General features: G+C 53.4%; 10 protein-coding genes across 10 annotated transcripts; 7 read left to right on the top strand and 3 right to left on the bottom strand.

Moving 5' to 3' along the window:
- Nucleotides 1-1,615: 1,615 nt before the first annotated feature.
- Nucleotides 1,616-2,019, top strand: A1O1_04081 (uncharacterized protein; the record flags this gene model as incomplete). The annotated part of the gene is made up of 2 exons (XM_007724978.1): nt 1,616-1,694; nt 1,748-2,019. The coding sequence occupies 2 exons, from the start codon at nt 1,616-1,618 to the stop codon at nt 2,017-2,019; spliced, it is 351 nt and encodes a 116-aa protein (XP_007723168.1).
- Nucleotides 2,020-2,042: 23 nt separating this feature from the next.
- On the top strand, nt 2,043-2,246 carry A1O1_04080 (uncharacterized protein; the record flags this gene model as incomplete). The annotated part of the gene is made up of 1 exon (XM_007724977.1): nt 2,043-2,246. One exon carries the CDS (start codon nt 2,043-2,045, stop codon nt 2,244-2,246), a length of 204 nt encoding a protein of 67 aa, XP_007723167.1.
- A 599-nt stretch (nt 2,247-2,845) lies between these two features.
- On the top strand, nt 2,846-4,773 carry A1O1_04079 (uncharacterized protein; the record flags this gene model as incomplete). The annotated part of the gene is made up of 2 exons (XM_007724976.1): nt 2,846-2,861; nt 2,909-4,773. 2 exons carry the CDS (start codon nt 2,846-2,848, stop codon nt 4,771-4,773), a joined length of 1,881 nt encoding a protein of 626 aa, XP_007723166.1.
- Nucleotides 4,774-5,282: 509 nt separating this feature from the next.
- A1O1_04078 (uncharacterized protein) lies at nt 5,283-6,654 on the top strand (the record flags this gene model as incomplete). Its single annotated transcript, XM_007724975.1, has 2 exons — nt 5,283-5,508; nt 5,582-6,654. The coding sequence occupies 2 exons, from the start codon at nt 5,283-5,285 to the stop codon at nt 6,652-6,654; spliced, it is 1,299 nt and encodes a 432-aa protein (XP_007723165.1).
- A 1,240-nt stretch (nt 6,655-7,894) lies between these two features.
- A1O1_04077 (agmatinase) lies at nt 7,895-9,124 on the top strand (the record flags this gene model as incomplete). Its single annotated transcript, XM_007724974.1, has 1 exon — nt 7,895-9,124. The coding sequence occupies one exon, from the start codon at nt 7,895-7,897 to the stop codon at nt 9,122-9,124; it is 1,230 nt and encodes a 409-aa protein (XP_007723164.1).
- Nucleotides 9,125-9,425: 301 nt separating this feature from the next.
- Nucleotides 9,426-10,280, bottom strand: A1O1_04076 (formyltetrahydrofolate deformylase; the record flags this gene model as incomplete). The annotated part of the gene is made up of 1 exon (XM_007724973.1): nt 9,426-10,280. One exon carries the CDS (start codon nt 10,278-10,280, stop codon nt 9,426-9,428), a length of 855 nt encoding a protein of 284 aa, XP_007723163.1.
- Nucleotides 10,281-13,712: 3,432 nt separating this feature from the next.
- On the top strand, nt 13,713-15,122 carry A1O1_04075 (uncharacterized protein; the record flags this gene model as incomplete). Its single annotated transcript, XM_007724972.1, has 1 exon — nt 13,713-15,122. One exon carries the CDS (start codon nt 13,713-13,715, stop codon nt 15,120-15,122), a length of 1,410 nt encoding a protein of 469 aa, XP_007723162.1.
- Nucleotides 15,123-17,256: 2,134 nt separating this feature from the next.
- On the bottom strand, nt 17,257-18,235 carry A1O1_04074 (uncharacterized protein; the record flags this gene model as incomplete). Its single annotated transcript, XM_007724971.1, has 2 exons — nt 17,257-17,682; nt 17,750-18,235. The coding sequence occupies 2 exons, from the start codon at nt 18,233-18,235 to the stop codon at nt 17,257-17,259; spliced, it is 912 nt and encodes a 303-aa protein (XP_007723161.1).
- A 1,727-nt stretch (nt 18,236-19,962) lies between these two features.
- On the top strand, nt 19,963-21,618 carry A1O1_04073 (uncharacterized protein; the record flags this gene model as incomplete). Its single annotated transcript, XM_007724970.1, has 1 exon — nt 19,963-21,618. One exon carries the CDS (start codon nt 19,963-19,965, stop codon nt 21,616-21,618), a length of 1,656 nt encoding a protein of 551 aa, XP_007723160.1.
- A 299-nt stretch (nt 21,619-21,917) lies between these two features.
- Nucleotides 21,918-24,044, bottom strand: A1O1_04072 (uncharacterized protein; the record flags this gene model as incomplete). The annotated part of the gene is made up of 7 exons (XM_007724969.1): nt 21,918-22,217; nt 22,363-22,625; nt 22,758-22,917; nt 23,043-23,249; nt 23,328-23,483; nt 23,611-23,905; nt 23,986-24,044. The coding sequence occupies 7 exons, from the start codon at nt 24,042-24,044 to the stop codon at nt 21,918-21,920; spliced, it is 1,440 nt and encodes a 479-aa protein (XP_007723159.1).
- Nucleotides 24,045-24,728: the final 684 nt, after the last annotated feature.

The following is a 24,728-nucleotide window of genomic DNA, read 5'->3' as shown; positions in this document are numbered from 1 at the left end:
TACCGCCTAAACGCTCATTATGAAATAGTTGCTCATGCTCAATGATTCCTCAAACAATCACACAGTCACACAATCATACACACTTGCCCCTCCATACGTGCCCATTCATACGTACACATCACCCCAAAAGATCTTGCCAAAATGGTTCATGACCTCCCGTATGCCGACATTGAGGCATCAGCTCCGGTTTAGAGAAATAGTTTAAGCCTTTGACAAGCCTGAGCCAGTATTGCTTAAAGGCAATCGATCAAGGTTGTCTCTTTTGAAACACTGTAGAAGGCAGGGCTCCTGATCTTGACTTGTTTCATGACTATTGTAAATGTATCTTCCTATTGAAGAGTCGGCTCTCCAAACAGCCTGGAGAGGGCAGTTGCCTATCGGTTATCCCTCGATCGCGGGTCTTGTGAAAGGCATGCCGTTGAGAGAGGCACTACTGTCGTGTATACTCGCAAAACGGCTGCCTTCAATCTTTGCCTAGTTGAAGCGCAGTCTGATGGCAGCAGGGAAAGGTGACAAGGAGTCCAGAATACTCCCTGCACAGCCCTCCTCGGCCAGAGGACGCTGCCTAATACTATTTTCATGCCACAGCTATCTCGATATACAGAGGCCGCAAATGTCCGTAGTTCCAGCGAGGCTTTGTCTTCAACCATGGTCCGACTCCCTCCAACTATGTGGCCTTGTGAGCACGTTTGTGAGATTAGAAGATGTCGTATGACAGACAGTACATTTTCAGTCCTGGTAAAAAGCACCGCTTGTTTGGTGAAGACCACTTTTGGGATGGGAGTAATAACCCATGTTTCGGTACCGAGATGATCAGCAAATCGAACCCGTAACGACCATCACGCTTCATAGGCATTTGAGAAGTGAATTGCACTATCAAGGTAACAAATAGGCTGCACCTTGATTGTGTCGAGCTGTTCGTTATAGGCAGGAGAAGCGCCTAGGGCCTACATCGAGTTAAGATGCTTAGTTGACTACACGGTAAACAAAGCATCCGTCCGTTGAGAATACCTAAAGATCAGAACTTGAAGAGTGCTTAGCCTGGTACCTAGGTAACCTTTAGATGACAGAGCACGCGTCAAGACCTTGCTTGGCGTCAGGGGTCCAGATAACTTACCTAGTTATTTCTAGCTTGATAATTTGAGTATCCTAAAATTGGAGTCGAAAAGGGCCCCTGGCGCAACTGGCAGCGCGTTCGATTCCAGATCGAAAGGTTATCTGTTGTATGTATTACTCCTCTCATCTAGGTTGATCTTCGCTAACATTCGTTCAGCAAATCAGGTGGGGCTCATCTCATTTCCTTTTTTGCGTTTTTTGCAGGAATTGTTGTAGTGGTCGAGTTATGTATATACTGTCCTTTTAATCCAGGAATGCACTATTTAACGTCCTGCGCTCAATATGAATGCCGTGTCCTGCTACCTAATTACCTATAGTAGATTTGGCCCTTATGGTGTCAGTGGAACAGGCGGCAACACCTCATTCCAAATTCGAGGTGAGCCTTGGCAAGTTTGCGACCTGCAATTGAATGCGATTGTCCTTCAAGCCTGCGATGGTTGAATGCGGTTGTCTACTGCTCGCAAGATCACCTCCTAAGGTATTTTCCAGACTGTCAGCAATGTCTATTCGACTCGCCCCTGGCCTGGGGCCTCAGTTAAGGCAGGCGTCCAATCTTTTGCAACCATCTGCGGTGGGACGTATGTATCACTTGACCTTGAAATGCCAAAGTTCACAGTCTGACGCAAAGCAGAGACCTTCAAACGAACGGCCGCTACCACGTTGATGAGCCTCAAGCGAGAGGAGCTGCTGGAACAAGAAAACTATGCTATTCAACGACAATTGCCGCGCCAATGGAAGGTTGGAGATGTCTATGCTCCCCATGATTTGAGTGGTGCCGAAGCTCGGAAATGGAGGAAGAGACATCGACCCACGACCGACGCTTTTGACGCCTTATCGATCAATCCCCTCAGTCTATACAAGGCAGGTACCTCTTTCTCTTTGGTTATGATCCCTGGTTGCTAACAATGGGCTAGAACTTCTCTGTCATGTCCGAATACATGACCGAGATGGGCCGTATCCGACACTCCAGCTCTACCGGCCTACGTCCAGTCAACCAGCGCAAAGTCGCGAAAGCGATCCGAAGAGCGATCGCGTTGGGCTTGATGCCCAGCGTCCATCGACATCCGGAGTATATCAAGAGCGAGATGGAAGGAAAGAGAACGAGTTCTGGCAGAGTCTTCGCGTCGTAGCGAAGTTGGATCGAATTTTATGAACATTTGAAAAGAGTGCTGTAGAGGTAGACTTTTGGTTCACCTCCTGAACAATCCGCCGTTGGCTGCTACGACCGTGAAGAGGGAGACTTGAGAATGGCTCAAGAGGTCTACTCAGACACTGGACGGGACTGGTAGTATCGGTGAGCAAGTCATTGTTAAGGTGGGCATGCATAGCGACTCGGAAGAGCCTACATGGAAGATCGAATGCACATATGGCGCCGATTAAATTTAAACTTGGTGGTATAGCGATATAAATGTAACAATATTGATGAATGAACAACCGTCTCAGATGGCACAAACGCCTTCCCAAAACCGCATGGCATAATTTTGACCCGGAGATCAGGAGTAGCAAATAGGAGAAGTAACATGTATAGTACAGTAAACCAAATCCTGATCACTTAATGTCATCGAGCAATGTTGCGATTAAAACGGTAGTGCCTGACCAGTCTGGCCTCAGCCTCGTCAGTGAACGTCAGGCGCGGTTCCATGTTTCGACCATTGGCACTTCTCCGTCAGTGCAACTTGTAAACACTACAGAGTATACACTCGCCTTTGTCCAAGGCATATGAAGAATGATGTCCATAACACCTGGTAGTTTCAAGCTCTGTATCATTTGAGGACGTGCTGACCTGGCGCAGATGGCATCTATGCCGCCCTCCCGACCACGACGAGAGGCCAACCTACCCCTCTATCTGCCGATTCCAAGGGCGAGCGCATAGCCTACGCTTCGAACAAATCGATCTTTCTGCGGTCTATCGACACTCCTGCCATATCTTCTCAGTACACACAGCATACAGCCGCCACTACTGTTGCCCGGTTTTCCCCGTCCGGATTCTATTGTGCTTCAGGCGATGTCTCGGGGGTTGTGAGAGTTTGGGACTGCTCGCCCAATGGATCAGGAGTTACCAAGGGCGAATATGCCATCATCTCCGGCCGGATCAATGACATCGCTTGGGACGGTGACAGCCAACGGATTATAGCTGTGGGAGATGGGAAACAGCGCTTCGGTCATTGCATCACGGCGGACTCTGGAAATACAGTTGGAGAGATCAGTGGTCATTCGGCCCAGGTCAATGCGGTCAGCATACGACAACAACGGCCATTGCGAGCAGCAACGGGAGGAGACGACAAGAACTTGGTCTTCTACCACGGGGCTCCTTTCAAATTCAACGGTATTCCCGGCCGGGGAAATCATACCAACTTCATTTACGGAGTGGCCTTCTCCCCTGACGGGAACAATTTGGTCAGTGTGGGTGGTGACAAGAAGATATACATCTACGATGGCAAGACAGGAGATGTCAAGACCGAGATCGTGGACAGCACAGACGGCCACAAGGGCAGCATCTTTGGTGTCTCCTGGTCCAGTGACTCGAGGAGATTGGTGACTTGCTCGGCTGACCGCACAGTCAAAACGTGGGACGTCGACGCTGGCAAAGTCACCCATTCCTGGGATCTCGGTGATGGTATCGCCGTCTCCGACCAACAAGTCGGCGTGGTGTGGCCGGCAGGCAGACCAGACGGATTGATCATCTCCCTCTCGTTGAGCGGTGATCTCAACTACTTGAACACCAGCTCGAGCAAGCCCACCAAGGTTATCTCCGGTCATCAAAAGAACATCACGGCTCTGACCTCCTCGGGAGAGGCTGGAAGTGCTACACTCTGGACTGGAAGCTATGAGGGTCGTCTATGCGCATGGGATGCGGCTAGCGGTAATGCTGAGACAATCGAAGGCGACGGTCACACCAATATCATCTCCGGTCTTGCCGCCACTTCTGCCGACAAGCACCCGCAGGTGTTCTCGGTGGGCTGGGACGACTCTTTGAGGACAGTTGATGCCGGCGCAAAGACGTTTACAGGAAAGCCGACGCAACTGTCGTCACAGCCGAAGGCTCTAACATGCACCTCCGATGCCCTCGTTGTTGTCGCTCAGCTAGAAAGCGTCATCGTCTACAGAGATGGAGAAGAGGACGGCGAACTCCCACTCAAGTCAACACCGACGTCTCTGGCATCTTCGGGAAGTACGGTTGCGATTGGCGCGCAGGATTCGAGCCTTCGGTTGTTTTCTGTGGTGCCAGGAAAAGCCCCCAAGCAGACAGCAGTCGTCGACCAGGTGTCTGCAACTCCTGTGACCGCCTTGGCGTTCTCCCCAGACGGGAATATGATAGCTGCCGGTACTGCGGCCGGTAAGATTTACGTCTACAAGATCAGTACGGGAATCACGGGTCTTGTTACGGGGTCCGCCTCACTTGAGCTTGTGACCGATCGATGGAACGCTCACTCTGGCAAAATCACCTGTATTGCATGGAACTCGGACAGCACAGGGGCGGTCTCTGGCAGCCTGGACACGAACTTGTTTGCGTGGAGTCTGAAGGAACCTGGCAAACGAGTGAAGGAGACCAATGCCCACAAAGAAGGGGTCAACGGCGTTGTGTGGCTAGAAGACACCGTCTACAGTACCGGTGCGGACGCCACAGTCAAGAAATGGAAGGTGAAAATTGCGTAAAGATTGAGATAGAGCTTGAAATGCAATAAACGGAAATGCTCGTACGGAGGTTGGGGTGATGGCCACGAGGCTGAACGCAGCCGAGATCCTTTGCGCCAGACTCTGCAGCCGGTTAGATTTCTTTGTCCTGTAGATTGAAACTCGAACATCGAGAGGCGTCCTCCCATGACATTTCGATAGAGCCAATTGCTACGTATGAAGGACTCTCTCGGTGGTGGTGGCTTGCATTCATTCAAGGCGGTGTCGAGGCTGCTTTCACCATTTGCAGTGTGGGCCGAATCCATTCAATTCATTCTGACTTCATCCCATTTGCAGTCCTTTTTGCTGCCCTCACTGCGCGCCGCAGGTCACACCGTGGGATTGTATCAATTCGTCGCCTCAACTTTGGAAACACCATGTGCTATTAGGAAGAAGACTGCTACTGCACTGGATGAGCAGCATCTCCATCTGTGCAGCGCTGTGGGTGCGCGTGCCTTGACTCTACCACCCACTGGCACATTTTCGCCAACATGGCGACCCTCGACGACACATTCAACCCAGCGGCACTTACGAGATCAGATACAATTACCTCTGTCAACAGCACGACGAAGGTGCCTCCTGGTTCTTCGTCGAAACCCACGAAACCGACGCAGAATTACCCTCGAATTGACCTCGAACCGCTGTACACCGAACTCAAGTCGTTGATCGGACACCACTGGGAAACATACTACGATGCAATAACGAGATTTATTCGAGGTTGGTCAAGACCACTCCTGCCTGTCTTTGCAACGACAGTCCCTAGACAAGAGTTCTAACCAGAGGAAAACAGGTGAATTGAATGCGAGAGAGTTTGGCGACCTGTGCGATGCCTTCATCTACGCGTCCCCGCAGTCAGAGCACGCCCACAACTCCCTCGTCCTCGCCATCCTGTGCAATACAAGCCGAGATCCTCCCGATCCAGGACTGGCAGCATGGGTCAGTGCGACAACCGACAAGTCGGCGGTCGCCGCATCCTCGAAACCGGCCATCACCAGCGATGCGGCAGAACAGCGGCTGAAGGTGGAGGTGATGGCTCTGCCACCGCGGGATAGGAGGCGGCTGAAAGCCATTGCCAATGACAAGGCGGAAGAGGAGGCCATGGCGCGCAAGACGCCGTACGAAGACTACTACAATGCACTTCGAATCAAGGCACCAGAGCAGGTCAGTGGGAGCGCTGGAGGGTTGACGAAAACGAACTGGGATCTGGAAATCAGAAAAAGATATCTGCAGCCACTGTTCAGCGAAACCCTCGAGTTCCCCGACACGCCGACCCTGCACGCGCGGATCGTCCCGATCTGCTACGAAGAGTCCGTCTCGTCTGGTTGTTCTGTGCAGTGCGCCGAGCTCGTGGGCATTGCCGCCGAAAGTTACTTGAAAGGCATCCTGGGCGAAGTCTTCGACCGAACTCGATCGAACGGGCCGAGATACGACAACAGCGCTTCGGGCGGCATTCTGACAAGCTCCTACCAGAAGAAGATCGCTCGAGAAGCCACCGAAGTGAAGATGGGAAGATTGCGGCGGACCCTCGCCGATGATCTTCTCCCGACGGAATCCGAGGTGGCCTACTCGAGGAGACCGATGGGCATGCCCGACCTCCAACTCACGGCGCAGGTTGGACCGTTGCCCTGGAATGCCATGCCTCTGCTTGGAGCCACCGTGACCAACGCGTCGGCAGGCTACGACTACGAGGATTGGCGCGCCAGTCAGGAGTATGCCAACGCCTCCAGTGATGGCCTTGGCGAGCCGGCCAGTGATCCCATGGACGTCGACAACAATGACAATTATGGTTGGGAGGGCGCAGGCGCGCAGGATCGAGCTGGACTGGAGTCCGTTCTGGCCGATTGTCTGACCATCCGTGTGTAGTCCCCACATGATCAGTCAGTGTCAGACGGCGAGGACGATGGCGATGGCGAGATCGAATTCAAAGAAGGAAGTGTCAGTCCAGATGCTCGATTTGATCGGCCAGGCACAGATGGCGATGATGAGATCGAGATCAAAGAAGAAAGTGTCAGTCCAGAAGCTCGATTTGATCGGCCAATGACAGATGAGGACCACGGCGAGACCAGTTTCGAAGAAGAAAGTGTCGACTCGGATGATCGACTTGACCCGCCGTTGACAGATGACGACCACGGCGAGACCAGTTTCGAAGAAGAAAGTGCCATCTCGATGCTCCAATGCTGGAGTTGAAGAAGACGAACAGTTCTTCTGGCAGTCACCACCGTGACGAGGCTTGAGACGTCCCAGTTGGATACTCGGGACCAAGGTGGACAGCATGGCATAGGTAGGCGACTATTGGCGTTTGGTAGGGCCACACATCCTACCGGGTGAAGGAAAAGGAGTTCACGATACCCCTCGGAATACTGCTGTCAGAGGATCGATGATGTGTTATCGTTATGATTGAAAACCAGGGCGATACGAGGAAGGATCATGGGAGCATTATTACCTCTGAAAACTGTTGAGTATGAGCACCGGTGAGAGGAATATCCCACAAGACTCAGACCTAATCGAGTATGAGCCATGAACGAAGAACATTCCCAAGAAGAATGAATGATCGCTTCATTATCATCGCAAGAGTATCCATCCATCCACTCCTTCTTGCCGAGCGGCTGTATTGAAGGACACTTCCTTCCTGGTAAAAAGGGACCCATATCACCTTGCCGAGTCTATCCACTGCTTCCAGTCTCAAGCATAGCCTATAACGTCTCTTCCCATACTAGTACGAGTTCCACCATCTATGGAACAACTGCTAATATCTCACTGGGATAGACGGAGATGGGAGCTTCGAGGCTCACAGCTTCAATATGGAGCGATGGAGCGATGGACATGTCCGTCTTCAACGACGACTTTCTCGTAAACATTTTGACGGCACCACACAGAAAGCAGAGAGGTATCTTCCCCTGGGAGGGGCCCTGTGGTATAAGAAACCAGACATGGCCACTGGCTAGAGGCTGCAGAACTTCTCCGGTCTGCATTCTGGAGACTTTTCGAGCCTGTACCCTTATAACCTCTCTACCAACTGGCAACCGACCTGACAACGACCACGGGACTCAACCCGGCCGGATCACACATAGCCACTGGGTAAAAATACCGACCATCAGTCACTATGGCTCGAGGAGTCTGCTTGGCCCTTGCTGCAATGGGCATGTCGCTCATGACAAGCTGTGCAGCCCATGCGCACCATGAGCATGAGCAAACCGAATCCCCAATCTCGCGCATCAACATTGGCCCCAACTACGACTTCCCTCTGGAAGACCTGGACAAAGACCTGCCCTTCTCGCAGCCCGTGACGTTCGCCCACCTGCCGTGGCAGCGATGCTTCTCCGCGGCGCACAGATCGGACATGGACATCGCGATCGTCGGGTTCCCCTACGACACGTCGACCTCCTACCGGCCCGGAGCGCGGTTCGGCCCACGAGGGATCCGAGCAGCCAGTTCGCGCGAGAAGAAAGGCCGCAGCTACAACACAGTGTGGGGGGTTGATCCGTTGACCGAGGGCAACCTCAACATCGTCGACTGCGGCGACATCCCGATCACGCCGTTCGACGCGCAACACGCCTTCCGGCAGATGGAACAAGGGTACCGGCAGATCCTGTGGCACAACACGACGACGGCGGCCGGCTCGAACTGGCCGCGGCCGCGCGTGCTCAGTCTCGGCGGCGACCACAGCATCGTGCTGCCCATCCTGCGCAGTCTGAAGGAGGTCTACGGGCCGATCAGCGTGATCCATCTCGACTCGCATCTCGACACGTGGGACCCGTACGCCGGGTACACGGGGATCGTGTCGGAACAGAGCGCCATCACGCACGGCACTTTCTTCTGGCACGCCGCGCGCGAGGGCTGCATCTCCAAGGGCACCTCCGTGCATGGCGGCCTGCGCACCAAACTGTTCAGTCCCCAGGACTACGTGATCGACCGGGACGTCGTGGGCTTTCATCTCATCGAGGCCCACGAGATCGACGAGCCCGGCATGGGTGGCATGCCGGGCATCATTGAGCGCGTCAGAAAGACCGTGGGACACACGCCGGTCTATTTGTCCATCGATATCGACGTGCTGGATCCCAGTATCGCTCCCGCGACGGGGACCCCGGAGTCCGGCGGCTGGACCACGCGCGAGGTCAAGCGCTTCATCAAGGGCCTCGAGGGTGTCCGTCTGGTCGGCGCCGATGTCGTCGAGGTGAGTCCGCCGTACGATACGGCCGCCGAGGTCACCAGTGTTGCTGCCAGTGATTTGCTGGTCGACATTCTGGCCCTGATGGTCAAGGATTCGGTGGGAATGACTAAATGGAAGGACGGTCCGTCGAAGACTGGAGACGAGGTCAAGGATGAATTGTAGTTGCCCTCAGATTTCTTGTATGTGATTTGCTTCACTATGTTCAGATATGTGAGAGTATATGAGAATATATGATATATGAGGATATGTGAACAGCCTCTGTCTGGCGTCCCACCAATCTATTTATTTCTGTCCAAGTTTCTTACCTTTTCCTTTTCGTTTTCCATTTCGGTCTTTGTATGCCTTGGCATAGAAACTTTTCGAAAACCTTGGATATGCTACATCTCTGGGAAAAAGGAGAAGGGAAATTGATCCGGCCGCCCGCTTTTAGTTTAGTGGTTTCCAACCGCCACAAGGCCCAAACTCAGTTGAAGACGACAGTCTTGTGGCCGTTCAAAAAGACGCGCTTCTCTGACCACCATTTGACCGCGGCGGCCAGGACCTGACTCTCGACATTGCTGCCCTCATCAACCAACTCTTTGGGCGTCATGCTGTGATCGACGCGCGCGACCCTCTGCTCGATGATCGGCCCTTCGTCCAAGTCGGCGGTGACAAAATGGGCAGTGGCGCCGATGATCTTGACGCCACGTTCAAAAGCCTGGTGATAAGGCTTCGCGCCCTTGAAGGAAGGCAGGAAACTATGATGGATGTTGATGATCTTGCCAGACATGGCCTCGCACAGCTTGGGCGAGAGGACTTGCATGTACCGAGCCAGGACGATGAGCTCGATGTCGTGCTCGCGGATCAGCGCCAGAATCCGCTGTTCCTGGTCGGCCTTGGTGTCCTTGGTCACGGGCAGGTGGTGGAACGCGACGCCGTAGCTGCGCGCCAACGGCTCGAAGTCCGGGTGGTTCGACACGATCACCGGCACCTCGATGCTCAACTGGCCCGTCTTCTGGCGGAACAGGAGGTCATTGAGACAGTGGCCGATCTTGGACACCATGATCAGCACTTTCGGCTTCTGCGCCATCGGCCGCAGCTCGTAGTCCATCCGGATCTCCTGGGCCAGCGCGTCGAAGGCCGGTTTCAGGAACTTGACCTCGGTGTCTTCTTCCAAAGGGCCGAAGTGCACGCGCATGAAAAACTTTTCCGACGTCCGGTCCGAGAATTGCTGGAGGTCGAGGATGTTGAGCTTGTTCTGTGCGAATATCCCCGTCACCGCGTGCACGATCCCCGGCTTGTCCGGGCAGGATAGCGTGAGGATGTGGTCGTTGGCCATTTTGGTCGGAGAGGGTTCACGAAATGCTTTGGATTTGGTCGAGATTCCTGACGACAATGCTGGCTTGGAAAGGCGCGCAGTTATTTCGCGTCGAGAGGAGAATGCTGTTCTTGAGACCCTGGAGACTGGAACCGGGACCGGGACCCCGGCAAATGCACTCGAGGTCGCAAACTTTGATGAGCGTGGTCGGATCAGGAGCTGACAGACCGGCGCGGCGTGCCTTTTTGCTGATGCTGCTGCACGCAGGCCCAGAACCATTTAGATCTATGGTCTGGTGATAGGGTCGTTGAAGACTGAACGATCGCTGCTGTGTAGCCTGAGGAATTGTCGCATGGGAGTCATGGGATGGTTTGAGCATCATTCATTGAAAATAAATTTATCCACCTTCTCCGGCCGATGTCGTTGAAATGCTTATCGATAATGATAATGATAACGACCTTATCTTCTGTATTATCTAATCTTATCTAATCGCGAATGACAACATCACAGCTACGCTCTGCAACTTGACCTTCCCACACCGTGCCGGCTGCTCTTCTCTCTTTCTGCTGTCCTCCCAAAACTAACATACAAGCTCCTTAAGCGGCGATTGACGGCATATGGCAGTTGTTCACTATTTGAGCCGGTTCAGGCATCAAGTCTCTGCAAGTGCTCTTGGATCCGTCGAAGTCCAATGACATGGAGAAACCAGAGCTTCTGGGCAAGGAAGATGACCACTTCGATTCCAGCCAAGGTAGGTGCCAGCACTGGGCACAGGGTCACGACTTACAAGACGCAATGTTCGTCAGCAACAGACCAAGACGTACAAGGGAAAGCTGAGGGCTCTGGAGCATGAGCAGGAAGAACGCCTTGAAGAGAAGAGAAAAAGAGCCGCGCGATCGAGACTACAATATTCAAATTGCAAGAGCTCGAGAGGAGGCTCGTTGCAAGGGGTGCAAGGACTTTCACTGAAGTGTACCCGAATGCGAAACCTAAAGCATCGGGATTCCCTGGCATGCCCCGTTACAATGACAATCTACCTATACACGGCAGAATTCTTCTTTCTGGTGCCGGGCCTGACATCAGAAATAAGGCCGCTTATCTCAAGATGTTTGCAGCTGCCGGGACAGGGGACGTCGAGACTATGAGGTCTTTCTGCATCTCACAGCCGCGCCCGCTTCATGTTGTGGCGCAGAGTCTTCGTGGATCCAGCCCATTTTCCATTGCGAATCTTCGTGGCTATTTTGGGCTGGCTGAATTCATTGTCGAGGTCGCAACGGTCCAACACCAGCCTCGCGACAAGTATATAACATCATTGCAAGCTTCAAGTCGTGAAAAGCTACGAGAAACACAGCAACCACCGCGAGGACGACTGTTGCCACCTTCCAACTTTCCTGGGTTACTGGTTGGCTCCTGCCATGGTACCATAGGCCACATAGATTACCGCTTCTTCCTGGTGGAAGAAGGGAGGAGAATAGACGACTTACATCCTTGCTCGATAGGTTGCTATCATAACAACGACGGGACGAGATGTGCCGGCGACGACGAACCCATTCTCGCACAACTTGTTGAGACCTTCACAGTCGATCACGTCGCCGCGCTTGCTGATAATGTCAAGTCCCCGGTGTCACCTACTACCATAGTGAACTGGCCTTTCCAATCGCACGCGCTTCTAACGATACCGCTGATGAATTGGATGCGAGCACGGCAATGGAATGCGATTGGGACCTAAATGCGCATGTATATAGCCTTCGACCTCGATCCTGGCAACGGTCAATAATCCCTTCGAGGATAGCACACGCATCAAACAGCAGTCTCATCTGCTTACGCCATATTCAAAACAACATTCCACTTGAGGGTCCTCATAAACATTGGGAACGATCTGGCTAGACCGAATCGAGAGGCCGACACCTTGCCGGTGGCTCAACTCGACAAGAGCGGCTTCGAGTTGGCCATCCGGCGGGAAGACTTCAGTTGCAAGTGAATCGTTTATTTCTGCTTTTCCAGGTCAAATGCTCCATGTCCCTTCTCTGGAATATCACCGTCTCTTATATTGCTATCGCCCATCACCTCACGCGCCTACAAGGGGCGGATGTTGGTGTCCACCTCCAGAGTGTCCATAACCACTGCTTGCACGAGATTGGGCCTCAGGCTCGCAGACATTTCGCGGGGGTCGATGAGGATTGTGAAGTAGTCCTGTTGAGACATGGAGACCGAACCTGGGCGACTACCGCATGCATATGTAGCAGCAGTCAGTACGAGAAAGGTCAGAGTGTGATACCTCCAGTCTAGAGTAGGGGTAGGCAGCGCAAAGACATCCATCACATTCATCCACAGCACCAGAAACAGACAGGCAGCGTTCCAGGTGTTGAAGGTCCAGAATTCTGAATTCATCGCAGAGACCAACGGAAAGGGTTTAGCGCCATCACCTTTTGGGCGAGAGTGGATCACGTGCAGACCCGCCACTGTCAACGCTCTCCAGCAACAGACAGAACGACAGCGAGAAGACAGGGGCAGACAGCTGCCATTTAGAATTACCTAGTTGCTGACCATCTGCTGCGACTTCATCCAGCATCTACACTCGTATCATACAGCAGAACGACCAGTCACTGGAACCACCGTCATGTCAATGTGTTCGTGATGCTTGAGGTGAGATGCTCTCCTTTCCCAACGTCAGAGATGAAAACTCGACTACGGCGGGATGGAGACCGTCTATATATCGTTATATGCAAGTCGGCGCCTGTTGTCATCAATCGCGGCTTCCAGCAGCCTTCACCGTCAGAACCGCCAGACGCAAGATTGCCGGCAGCAGTCACGAGCTGTCGAGAGCTGTCCAGTTCGCATCTTTAAGGCTTTCTTAAGATTATTTCTCAGTCGAGAGCACCGAAAACGGCATTGACGCGGTCAGAAGTAGTCGTGACGCGCCGTCATCTGTCAGGTAAGATGCTCAGCCGCGTCGTCGTTGATATGGGTCCCAACGCTCTATCATCCACCAGAGCCTGACACGGACCTCATACTGAACCCCATCCCCCATGCTCAACGGCCCTGACCAATTACGCAGCTCTCAGAGACGAACATCCAAATCTCATCTCCCTCTGGCTTGACGTGGGCTCATACTTCCAATGGGCACCTTTGGGGCTTGCAAATTCCCTTTGACACGCCTACCCTCCCCACGGACTGTCCCCTGCTCCCATCCCCTATCCAACACCGACCGACTAGTGAATTCGATTCAAAAGCCTTGATCTCCCCAATCTGCTTTATCGATTGTTTCCATCAACAAATCTCCAGAGAACAACAACAACACAACAACAACAGACCAGCACCGATCACTGATCACCGCCCGGCCTCGAGAACGAGCTCCACCCGACCAGCACCGGACCACACAGCAGCGTCCATTCCGTCTTCAGTGGTACCGCCATGGGCGAGTTCGAGCACTCGGGATTCTCTCTCTTCCCCATGCCGCCTACGCCGCCAGCGAACCGGCCACGTGGAAGAGCTCTAGTGAATGGTCAACAACGAACGGCTGCCGATGGCCTAGCCAGTACCGGGACTCATCACAGGAGCTCCGGGCTACTATCATTGCGGCCTCCACCGTTGAAGCTGCGGAAGAAGAGGCCGACCTCTGATCAGCCACCTGCCGTACCATCCATTACCCCAGCTCTTGCACGTCCCGAAGCGAAAGCGGACCTGGAGTGCATATCCCAGACGTCTGAAGACGCTCCAATCCCATCCATTCGATTGGAACCTCCCTCGTACCCGCCTCCACCCCCTCCCTTTGCTTGGACTTCGACGTCAGCGGTCGACGAGTCCACCAGTCAGGAAAGCCAAGGTCGCGAGACCCGAGAACAAAGACCACCAGGGCCGGTCCGTCGCACACCAACTTCAAGCAAGAGGTCCTCCATCTACCGGAGCAGTCAATTCCTGGATGGCGAGGGCCAAGTGGACCGCAAAAAGCTCTCCATCTACCTCAGCGGCGTGCTCGACACGACCTTCAACGTGGACGACGAGTCCGCCGTCCAAACACCGCTACCGTGGGATCACGCGCAACGAGTGTCCCAGGCGTCGAACGAATGGCGCAACTCCATCCGGGCAGATGCATTCTCCAACGGCAGTGTCATGAAGTGTCAATGTGCTCCGGGAACGGTCATCTGCCAATGCTACTCGTCTTCCGAGTTCGAGCACTTCCGCCGCGGCCAGGGTGAACACAAACAGAACGCCAGCATCAGCTCGACGACATGCTTCCTGTCGATCCCGCGAGCCCGGTTCCGGTCCAACCTGGGCGACGTCGAGGAGGTCGACACCCCGGTCTCGCCGCCGCCGTTGATGTACGACTCCGAGGACAGCAGCAGCGGCGACGACTTCGACTGGTCTCTTCCCAATTCGCCCACGTTCCACGACCGACAGATGCACTACCAGCAAACGCCGACCCCGGCTCCGCGGCAGCCACCCACCCAACGGGCCCCCGTCCCCTCGTTCTCTCTGCCCTTCTCTCGCGGCAGGCAGATCCGGCCCAGATTCCAAGCCGACCGGACCTCCATGCCGTGGGAACAGCCATCGCCCACGTCGACGGTCCCGACGCTGGCCAGCATCTCGACCGTCTCCACCTTCTCGTTCAACTTTCGAGACGACGACGACGAAGCCGAAACCGAGTACGATCCCTTCGACGACGGCAGCGACGTGAGCGAGATCCGAACGTTCGAGCCGATCCAGACGGCAAAGCCCGTCTTGGTCCATTGCAAGGGCCCGTCGCCCCAGTCTATCAAATATGGACTGCATCATCGCTACGATACCCGCACTGGAGCGTCCTACTCGTCCACCGACACCTTCGGGTATGGCTATGGGTATGCCACTGTCTCTGTATCATAACGTCACAACATCAACACCTTCACGACTTTTATCTGCCCTTTCTTTTCTTTCGCTCTTTCGATTCACCTCCAAACGGTGCTTCACGACATGAACATGACGGCGCTATGAGTGAGCTCACTTGGCCAGACCGGATTTTGTTTCTATCGGTCATCCTTTCTTTGGAGTTGCAGGGGATCCGGTGTATCTGTTTCATAGGGAGCAGTTTGTCATAGAGACGGACGTCTTCTCGGGATGACGATTCATGTATTTGTATTATAGCCTTATGATTCGATTCTTCTCGATCCTCGATTCTTGGGTATACTTTCGTTGTGAGCAAGGGGTATGGCGCTTCTTTCTGTGGCCGTCGCTGTTCATCTCAACACGACTATTTTCTCCAACCATTCTGTCATTGTCGTTATTGACGATAACACATTCTCTCAGGGCGATTTTGATCAATGGCTGCTTCTTCGGGCCCTTTTTGTCTTGATAATCTCGGTATTTTCTTCGATCAGGACAGGCCTACATACATATGACACAAGAAGTCACGGTTATCATTTCGTTCCGTTCCCCTGAATCTTTGGGGTGTCTTTGGGGTCTCAACTTACATTCTGCTCCATGGGTCCTCGTAGATAAGTCTTTCCTTCTCTTCTCTGTCGACCAGTTCTTGCAGGGCGGGCGGGAGACTGCCGCTCGAGGAGAGTCTTCTCCTTCTTCTGTTGCTGGTGGAGTCGTCCTTCTGCACGATGATCTTCTGGCTTTGGAGGGCGTTCATGATGATATATGGACACGGGGATGAGACAGAGCATGAATATTGGGTATCTATGTTCAAGTGGGCAATGTGGTTGTAGGGATAGATGGAGGAGTGGTGTCGCAAATGGATGTTATGTTGAGGAATCTCGTATAGCACCTATTTCTTTGCGGGTGTCTTTCTTGTATGGTGACAGATGTTTGTTTCTCATGTCTTATTGATAGTCCTACCTCTTCTTTCTCTTCGACTGCACAGTATGCGGGCCCAGGGCATTGATATAGCCCCCTCGAATCCCTGCCATGTATGTGGTTGCAAGAATTGATATCCCGATGTCGTTTGGTCCGAGAATTGACCGTCGTGAGGGTGGTCATGGGATCGAAGATAATGATCGTCAAAGAACTGATCATGCTCAAAAAAGAGACCTATACCATCCCTGAAGCAATGAATGCCTAACTGTTCGTGGATGGTGGGACGGTGCTTCACCCCGGCCTCCAGTACTTTCGGCGGAAACTCGGCGGCGCCCAGGGCATTCATTGAAACCACCTATTCCCTGCTTTCCTTTTCTTTATGGGCATGTCGAAGACTTCCTACTACCAGTACGTCATTTCCTCCATACTCTCATTGGACTCGGAGTGTCGAAATGTCTCGTCTGGCTTCTTCAGAAGAAAGACAACCGCGGCTTCCCATACTTGTTTATGGCACATGGCGATTCTCAGGGCTGATACGGTTGTATGAGCATCGAGACTGATCATCTAGACTGTATTATCGGAATGACTCGGATTTGGAGATGACGCCGTGTTCTCCCACAAGCTCATTCGCGCTGTGGCAACAGTATAATGACTGACGTCTTTGCGCGAGAATTCGACATGGACTCGCCATGGGAAGAACGCCGGCCAGGTCATGTCATGCTGTACATCTAGGTAGTTGAGAATGAGACGAGACATTCTCGTACGAGATTCGAACACACATGAGTACTTTATGTGGTTCTGATCAAGTATATTGCACAGAACCCAGTATATGTCCCAGTCACACTCTCGGCCACGGAGATATTAACTTGCAGGTGTGACGTTCATGAACTTTTTGACCTCTGCAAGCACCTCAAGCCCAGCATTCATGCGTGATCGATTTCCCAGGGAAGTGATTATCGCGGAGATGAAGTGGTCGTTTTGGTAAATCAAGTGGAACACCCAAATACCGACATACCTTCGAGATGGGCTTCAACTTGAAGGCGGAGCCACCCTGATGTTGAGCGTCAGGTGCGTTTCCACCTTCGTTAGCCTGGTGGCGGTCTTTCGTATGGAGATAAACGCTCTATCACTCGTCGAGGATATCATCCGATTACGTGCAGCCGTAACTGGGGGGGGGGGGGGGGTCGTCGATGAAAGTCGCTTCGTAGACTCAATTCGTTCAGCCCGGCGCGTATATGTTCAACGATTCCAGCAAAGTCTGAGCATTAGGCCACTTCAGAGCACATCGCTCAAGGACCTTCTGAGCAAGCACTCTGCCCTGGAGACTGGTTTCGTTTAGATCACCTTCCAAAAAGAAGGTCGCAGCCTTGTAAGCCCAATGTGAGGTGAAGACATTCAGCACAATATCGTCAGAGGCATGCGTGCTTAACAGCTGCATAGCCGAGTCGACACTGGGCTCAAGGAGGAAGCGTGTTTCGTTCAAGGCTGCGATGAGCATTGGTGACACGTCTGTGGTGATCTTCTGTTCGACCTCTTGCAAGTCAAGGCCGTCAAAGGAAGTCCCGCCGCGAAACCTCGACTGCATTCTATACAGGTAGTACAGAAGCTGGCTTTGATCCAAGTCGTCAGGGGATGTGAGAACTTCCTAGTCAAAGAGTCAGCGCTCATGCAACGATCATCCAAATTCGTCAACAGTCGAGAGATATGCCTACCGATTCAGTTAGTCCGGAAGGCCGGTCTAGGGCAGTAGCGACTTGATTGCCGATACAAAAGATCGACTCCCGCAGTTGCTGCAATGCCGGCGTGCTCTCTTCCACCTCTCGAGCGCCCAGCTCGACTTCCAAGCGGTAGGCAAAGGCGACCTGTTGACCCAGGCTTCCGTTCTGGGCATCAAACAGGCTGCGCAAAGCCAGCAGCAACACGGCTTGGAGCGCCTCCACGTTCAGTTCAGCGGTGATCTTTTCCGCGTGGACCAGCGCTTCTCGGTAGAAAGTATCGGACAGAAGCACAAGCTGACGATCGTTACCGGGCAGACAGTGGCATGCAATGGAATACACCATGTGCAGCATGAATAACTCGGAGGTGGGCATGTCGGTGAGAGACGTAGGACACTCTGTCAAGAACGGCATCGCCGGGTCGAGGACGGGATACAGGCCATGAATGGTCGAGAGATACTTGGACACGAGGAACTGATGCATTTCACTGCCGATCAAAGACCCGGGCGGAATCTCCAGCGGAGGAAACGGAGTGTCGACCCGGAGCTGAGAACCGTGGGATGCGACGCGTCCAGTCTGCACCGCAAGGGGAGCCTGTTGGCCCAGATACCTGTACGCGCCGCGAACGTGGACGAACTGATGTTCTGCCGGCTCTGCTTGCGAGGTTTGTCTCGACGCGGACGAGGGCGGCCTGGCGCTGTCTGCTTCCAGCTTCTTCAAATGATCGACCAGTGACGCGATATATCTGGAGGGCAAGATTGATGAGCATTCTCAGTGTTCATCAGCCAGGATCGTGTCAGTCGGAGTCTTACGTTCGTGGCAGTAGCTCTTTGGACACATGGTCGAAGAAGATGCACTCGGCTCCTACGCGGCTGCAGTTCAGACATGCTGGAAGACGTATGTCGCATCGTCTTTTGTTTCTTCGACATCGTCGGCATGCTGGGAGTAGCTGTAGGACGGTGTCCAAGTCGGCGACCTTGGGTTCTTCGACCGGTGTAGGATTGCTGGACGATCCAGTATCCGACCCAGAAGCAGCGGTCGGCATGGTTTGTCAATCGACATCCGGATGAGGTCAGTCGGATGAGATCTCAAGATCTAGATCTCAATCGAAGTGACAGAACAGGGATTTGTATTGAGACTACGCAACCAGGATGTTGATGTGAAAGTGGTCCTTGGTATAGACTCACCACATGAACCACTCCGGTCGTGTTAATTGTGGTGAAATGGGGTTTGTCTTTCCTCCAACCCTTCTTCTCTCTTCTAGAAGACCCCGTTCGACCCCCAAATGATGATGATAGGCGCCGGAGAAGACCTCAGTAGGTGGAGCAACTGGTTCAGCTCGCACCCTGGAGCCCGCCTAGGCAGCCTCTGAGAAGGACGTCTAGGTGTTCCAAGGCTGCCTCGGCCCACAAGTCGGTCGGTCAATGGCCTTATCAAGCAAAAGCTCCTGGGCCTTCGAGAGATAAGGTGAGGGAGGGAGTTGGTCAAGGAGGCCTAGGGAGCCGAGGGGTAGCTCAGAGCTATGGCTCCCTCCCCCACCCCCCGGTGACTGGATCTCTCTCACCGCGACCAGAAAGAAGAGAAAAAGATTGGTCCCGACTTGCCTGGGATCCGCCATCTCGACCACAACTTGCACTGTGACTCTGTCTATCATTCTGTGCCTGTGCTGCCACTTACTGATATCCGATATACGATGCAATTGCTGTCAACAACCACCCGACGAACTCTGACTGCCGCGTCAAGAACACTCGTCTGACATTGAAAGAATTCAGGAGCTTGTTGTCCATGATTGCAATGTTCATGCAATGATTTGGCCCGACAGATCGTGCAAGGAATATGGGGCCGACTGAGAGAGTCCGGAGAAGAGTTGTCTCCTGTGCCCGGTGTCGGAAAAGGAAGATCAGTGTATGTTTAATGACCAACAATGCAGAACTCGGCTGACTGCAACCTTGATGTCTATCTAGTGTGATGCTCAATCACCATCATGTACTGTCTGTCTCGAGGCTGGAGTGCCTTGCGTCGCCCTGGACTCGGCCACGAACGCCATCGCACCACGCAGTATTGCTCGATATCTCGAGGCACGAATCGCGGCCCTGGAGAGCGAGAATGAACACCGTACGGGTTCGACGCCGTCGTCGAGGTGTCGAAACCCTCCCTCTCAAAGAAGCGGCGACTCGACATCTCTGACCAACCCGGCCATATCCAATGCCATGCATGATATAACAACCTCGTTTCTGGGCCTCACTCCCACAATCCGCCTGGCAGGATGCGCCGCAGCACCTACCCAGATCCCATCAGCAAAGAAGTCCTTTGGGCTGACTGATTTGGACGAGAACCACCCTCGCTCAATCCTGAACCAACAGCCCTCGCATCTCTCGCTGACCTCCGTGCCGACTCCGGTCGCGGAGTTTTTGTTTGACATCTACATCAACCGAATCATCCATCAGTATCCCATCTACCATTCTTCCGACGTGGTGCGGTCGTTCAACGCGATCTTCCACAATGACACTGTCGGCGAAATGCCCGATCCTCCAGCGGAAGCTCGAGACATCTTTGTGGTGAGCCTGATCATGGCGATTTCGCTATCCACGGCAGCACGCAGCAAGCAAGCCCGTGCTCACGCTCTGGCGACGGGCTTGTTCAGGACCGCCATGCTGCATGTATCAGAAGTGCTATCTAACGACCTGGAGGGCCTCCAAGCCCTGCTTCTACTGATTCAATACACGTTTCTAAACCCCAGTGTGGCCAATCTCTGGCTTCTGACCGGCTTATCGAGCGAAGCGTGTATGGACCTGGGTCTGCATCAAGAACTCCCATCCAGCATCGAGATCGACCTCCTCGAGAGAGACATGCGGCGGCGCATCTTCTGGTGCGCCTGGGAGATGGAAGTGGCCGTGTGTGCAGGGTTCCACCGACCGCTTCGCACACAAAACAAATACATCAACGTGCCCTTCCCGTTCGAGATCAAAGATTCCGGAATATCACGCACGCACATCGACATGACGGCGCCGCGGGCGAAATTCATCCCACGACGAATTTGGCCGTTCCGCAAGATCGAGTCCGATATCATGTCGGTGCTGTACCAGAACGAACCGCTTCCCGAAGATTGTCCGTCCGTCGAGGCATGGATGAAGCGAACAGAAGCCGAAATCCGCGAGTGGATGGAAGAAGTCCATCGCGCCGCCGCCGCGAACCAAGACCCGTCGGTGAAATCGCATTGGGACGAAATGGAACTCTACGCCGACATCGCCTACAACTACATCCTCGTCCTCCTGTTCCGGCCATGTCCCCGAGTGAAGATGCCCAGTCGCGAAGACCTGATGAAGGGCTTCACCGCCGCCGTGCAGGTCGCCACGGGCTACTGGGAACAGGCCAACGCCGAGCTCGGCTATCTCAAATACGTCTTCCATCCGTGCCACCACACCTTCTCGTCTGCGGTCGTGTTTCTGCAGGCCCTCCAGTACTGCAAGGTCGAAATCGCCGACCTGCACCCCCTGCAGGAAGTCGAGGGCTACATGATGTGCTTCTCGCGCTTCTTCTCCACCATCTCCGAGCGCTGGCCCGCCGCCACGCGCTGTCTGCAGGAATACGAGAGACTCCTGGGGCCCATCAAGAAGGAATATTCCGAGTTCGTCCTCCAGCGAGCGACGCTTTTCAACCAGCAGAGCCCCGTGGGCGCTTACTCGATGGGCGGAGGTGACTATTTGGAAGATGCCATGGGCTTAGATGAGTCGTTTGCCTTTTGGGAGGTCCCGAACCCTATCATCGATTTCACCGGCAACGATCTCGTCGATACCTATACCTATCCGCCGTACGATTGGAATGCCGAGTTTGGCTTCGGCATGGACCTTACACTCGCCGAATAGAATAGAATAGAAAGCATCTGCCTTTTGTCTCCCTTGATCTGTATAATAAAGTTCCGAGGTTGGTCTATCGGGTGCTGTCTTGTCTATGGTTTTGTCTAACCCCTGTCGCTGCGATGTACTAATTACACCCACTGTGTTCGGGCTCTGCCCTGCACCTGCCCTACTCTTGCTCATCGACGGACAAAGCAGTTCTTGGAGGTAACCCAGAAAACAAAATGAGCGTTTCGAAGCCTATACCGCTTCTGGATATCATGCATTAACACTCCTGTAACAACATTCCTTTCAACAACGTTCCTCAATCATGCCTTCTCCATCCCAATCTCGACCGTTTGGTCTTCGACCGGCTGCTGGTCCTCTTCGGTAACGGTTTTAGCTTCCTCGGGATGCTCTTCCAAGATATGTTTGGGGATCACGACGTCGTCCTCGCCGTTGAAATATTCCGTGTCGCGGATGTGGAAGGCAGCCAGGTACGCGAACACGATGACGCCGGTCGTGTAGAAGGTGAAGATGACGGCCGCTTCTTTCATGAACGGCACCGCCAGCGAGTCGACGCCGAAACAGATGGCTTCGCCGGCACCGAGGAAGCCACGGAAGACGCCCTGCAAGAAAACGCGAAAACGAGAATGTCAGCATTTGTTTCTCAGAACAGGATATCCCGTATTATCCGGTATCATAGTCATAACGTTGATCGTCTTCCCCATCCAAGACGTTGAACTTTTCTTTTTGTTTCGGGTCACAACTTACAGCATAATTGGCAGATTTGCGCGGCGAGTTTGTCAACGTGCCAAGGAAATATAAGATCAGGTACTGCCACAACGAGCTGGAGACCCAGTTCAGCATGAACAAGAAGAAGATGGCCACGAAGCCGTCGTCGGTCCAGTCCATGGCTCGCGCCGGTGGGTTGGAGCGGTCGTAGTTGCGCGTGCGCACGATCTCCCAGATCCAGGCGGCGATCAGGGGCACGCCGACGATTGTAAGGCCGATGAATGCTCGGGTACGCCGTTTCCCTGTTGATTGCGATGTTAGTCTTTTCCTGTTTGCTCTTTGTTTGTTTCTCTACGGAGGGATATGGGGAGTCTAGAGTGTTTGGGTGGAATGGGAAAAGCCCAATGTTCGGGTTTGAGTCATTCGACACTTACAGGCCTTGTGGTCGAGGATGGCTTGCAGACCCCATCCTGCTGGGATTTGGAGGCACACTGAGACGAAGGACAACAGGCATCGTGTTCGGAGGTTGTTGTGGTAGGCGTTGGCGGAACCCCCGTATACGAGGAAACATTCTGCTGGGAGGAAGGCGGGCACCTGGTAATGAAGTGAAGTTAGTATCCAGCTTTTTCACCTTATCGTTCTTTCACTCTTTCCCGCGCTCTCAGACAGCTGGGGTCTTGGAAGATGTTATTTGGTGGTTTTTGGGGCTAAGTACTGACCATGATCATCAACTTCCAGTCCTTGAAAATCTCCAGGTTGCTTTTGAGCTCATCGACGAAGCTGCGAGCCTGGACGAGCCCGACTGGGGTGCCGTCGTCACGAGTGATTTTGGACGGAGGCATGAGGGCGAAAGCGCCAACCATTCCCAAGCTCATCATGACGATGAAAACAATATAAACCGCGGATGGGACACCGGCTGCTTCGGTCTGTCGTCAATCATAGTCATGCATTAGTTGCTGTGCTGCCTTTCATTTGTGTGTTTTTGTGTACTCGAAAACACTTACCGCGTTCCTGTTGATGATGAGAGGGATGATACCTCCAATCACGGAGCCCATGGCCTGCAGGTTGATGGACATGGTAATGTATTTCCCGCGGTCTTGCTCCTCAGAGTATGACATGGCGATGTATCCCATGGTCACGAAGATCATGCCAGCCGAGAGCTGTCAATTTGGTACAGTATGTCAGCAACACTGTCTTAAGATGGGCTTGACGATAGGAATAGATAGAGGCGTCCACAGCAAAGGAACCGACTTGTGTGTGACAGGACGGGGAGGGCTTTGTGCTTACACCAATGCAGACACCGGCAAAGATAGGGAAGCCTTCTTTGCCAACTTGGTCGAAATACCACAGCGACCCAACATAGATGACATAGCCCAAGACGCCCAGGCAGGCAGTGATGGCAGGACCAATCTTGTTCAATACCGAGCCGCCAAAGGACGCCGAAAAGAACCAGACTGCGCAGAGAGTGGCGTTGACGGTTTGGATGGTCGTCGCGGAATTGGGTCGTCCCCCTCCAGCTCCCAGGAGGTTGAGGGCGACATAGAGACCGGCAGTCAGCCCGACGAGGATACCGATGATCACACTTGAGGCAACCAGAGTCAGCAAACAGACCTGAAGTGTTGCAGTCTAGACGACAGACCACAACCAGGCAAAAACACTTACTTCTGCCAGTAAGGAGAGTGAAGCCTCAAGGGAGGCAGACCTGGGATCTTGACAGCCATGGTGGTGAGTCCGACTCGATCTGATAGACTGATACCAGCTGGTTCAAGTTGTTGTTTCCCTTGCGATAACGGATTCGATGCCTGTACTGAGGGAGATAGTCCGACCAGACCACGCGTGGAAGAACAATGAGGTCTTCCCGGTAGATGTATACTTATATCCCTTCGAGACGATCAGGGCACTTTCTCTGAAGTCAGCAAATGTCAAGAAGACAACTTGAGAAGAGATCCAGTCAGGACCCCGGGGCACCCACTCGCTCTATCTATCCACCACAATGGGCTCCTATCACAGGAGGTATGTTATATCTGAGAACAGCCACACTATCATCCCACGGACCCGCGGCTAACCCTCCTTCGTCCCTGTCCAGTGTCAATAGAGTTCTTGTCTTTTGTTTGTGCGTCTTGTATCTTTCTTTCTGTGTCTTGTGTGTGTGTGGATCGCGCTTGTCCGTCGCCGTCGTCCTGCGCCTTGGTCCGTCGCTCAGCACCGAAGGCGTATGATCGACCACTCATCTTTGTCTATCTGGGTATCTAACACACCAACAAACATGATACCGGGACGTGGAACCGACCAGGGAAACAGTGTTTCCAATCACCATCACGGAATTGCCATCGCCGACTCCCGTTTCGAATGGCGGCTACGTTCCTCATCGTCTCAAGTTTGGTCATGGGCTGGGATCCTCTTTC

The sequence above is a fragment of the Capronia coronata genome, assembly GCF_000585585.1.
Source record: "Capronia coronata CBS 617.96 chromosome Unknown acBCG-supercont1.3, whole genome shotgun sequence".
Classification (NCBI taxonomy): Eukaryota; Fungi; Ascomycota; class Eurotiomycetes; order Chaetothyriales; family Herpotrichiellaceae; genus Capronia; species Capronia coronata.
Note: the sequence above shows the minus strand (reverse complement) of the source record. Positions and strands in the feature narration are given on the sequence as shown.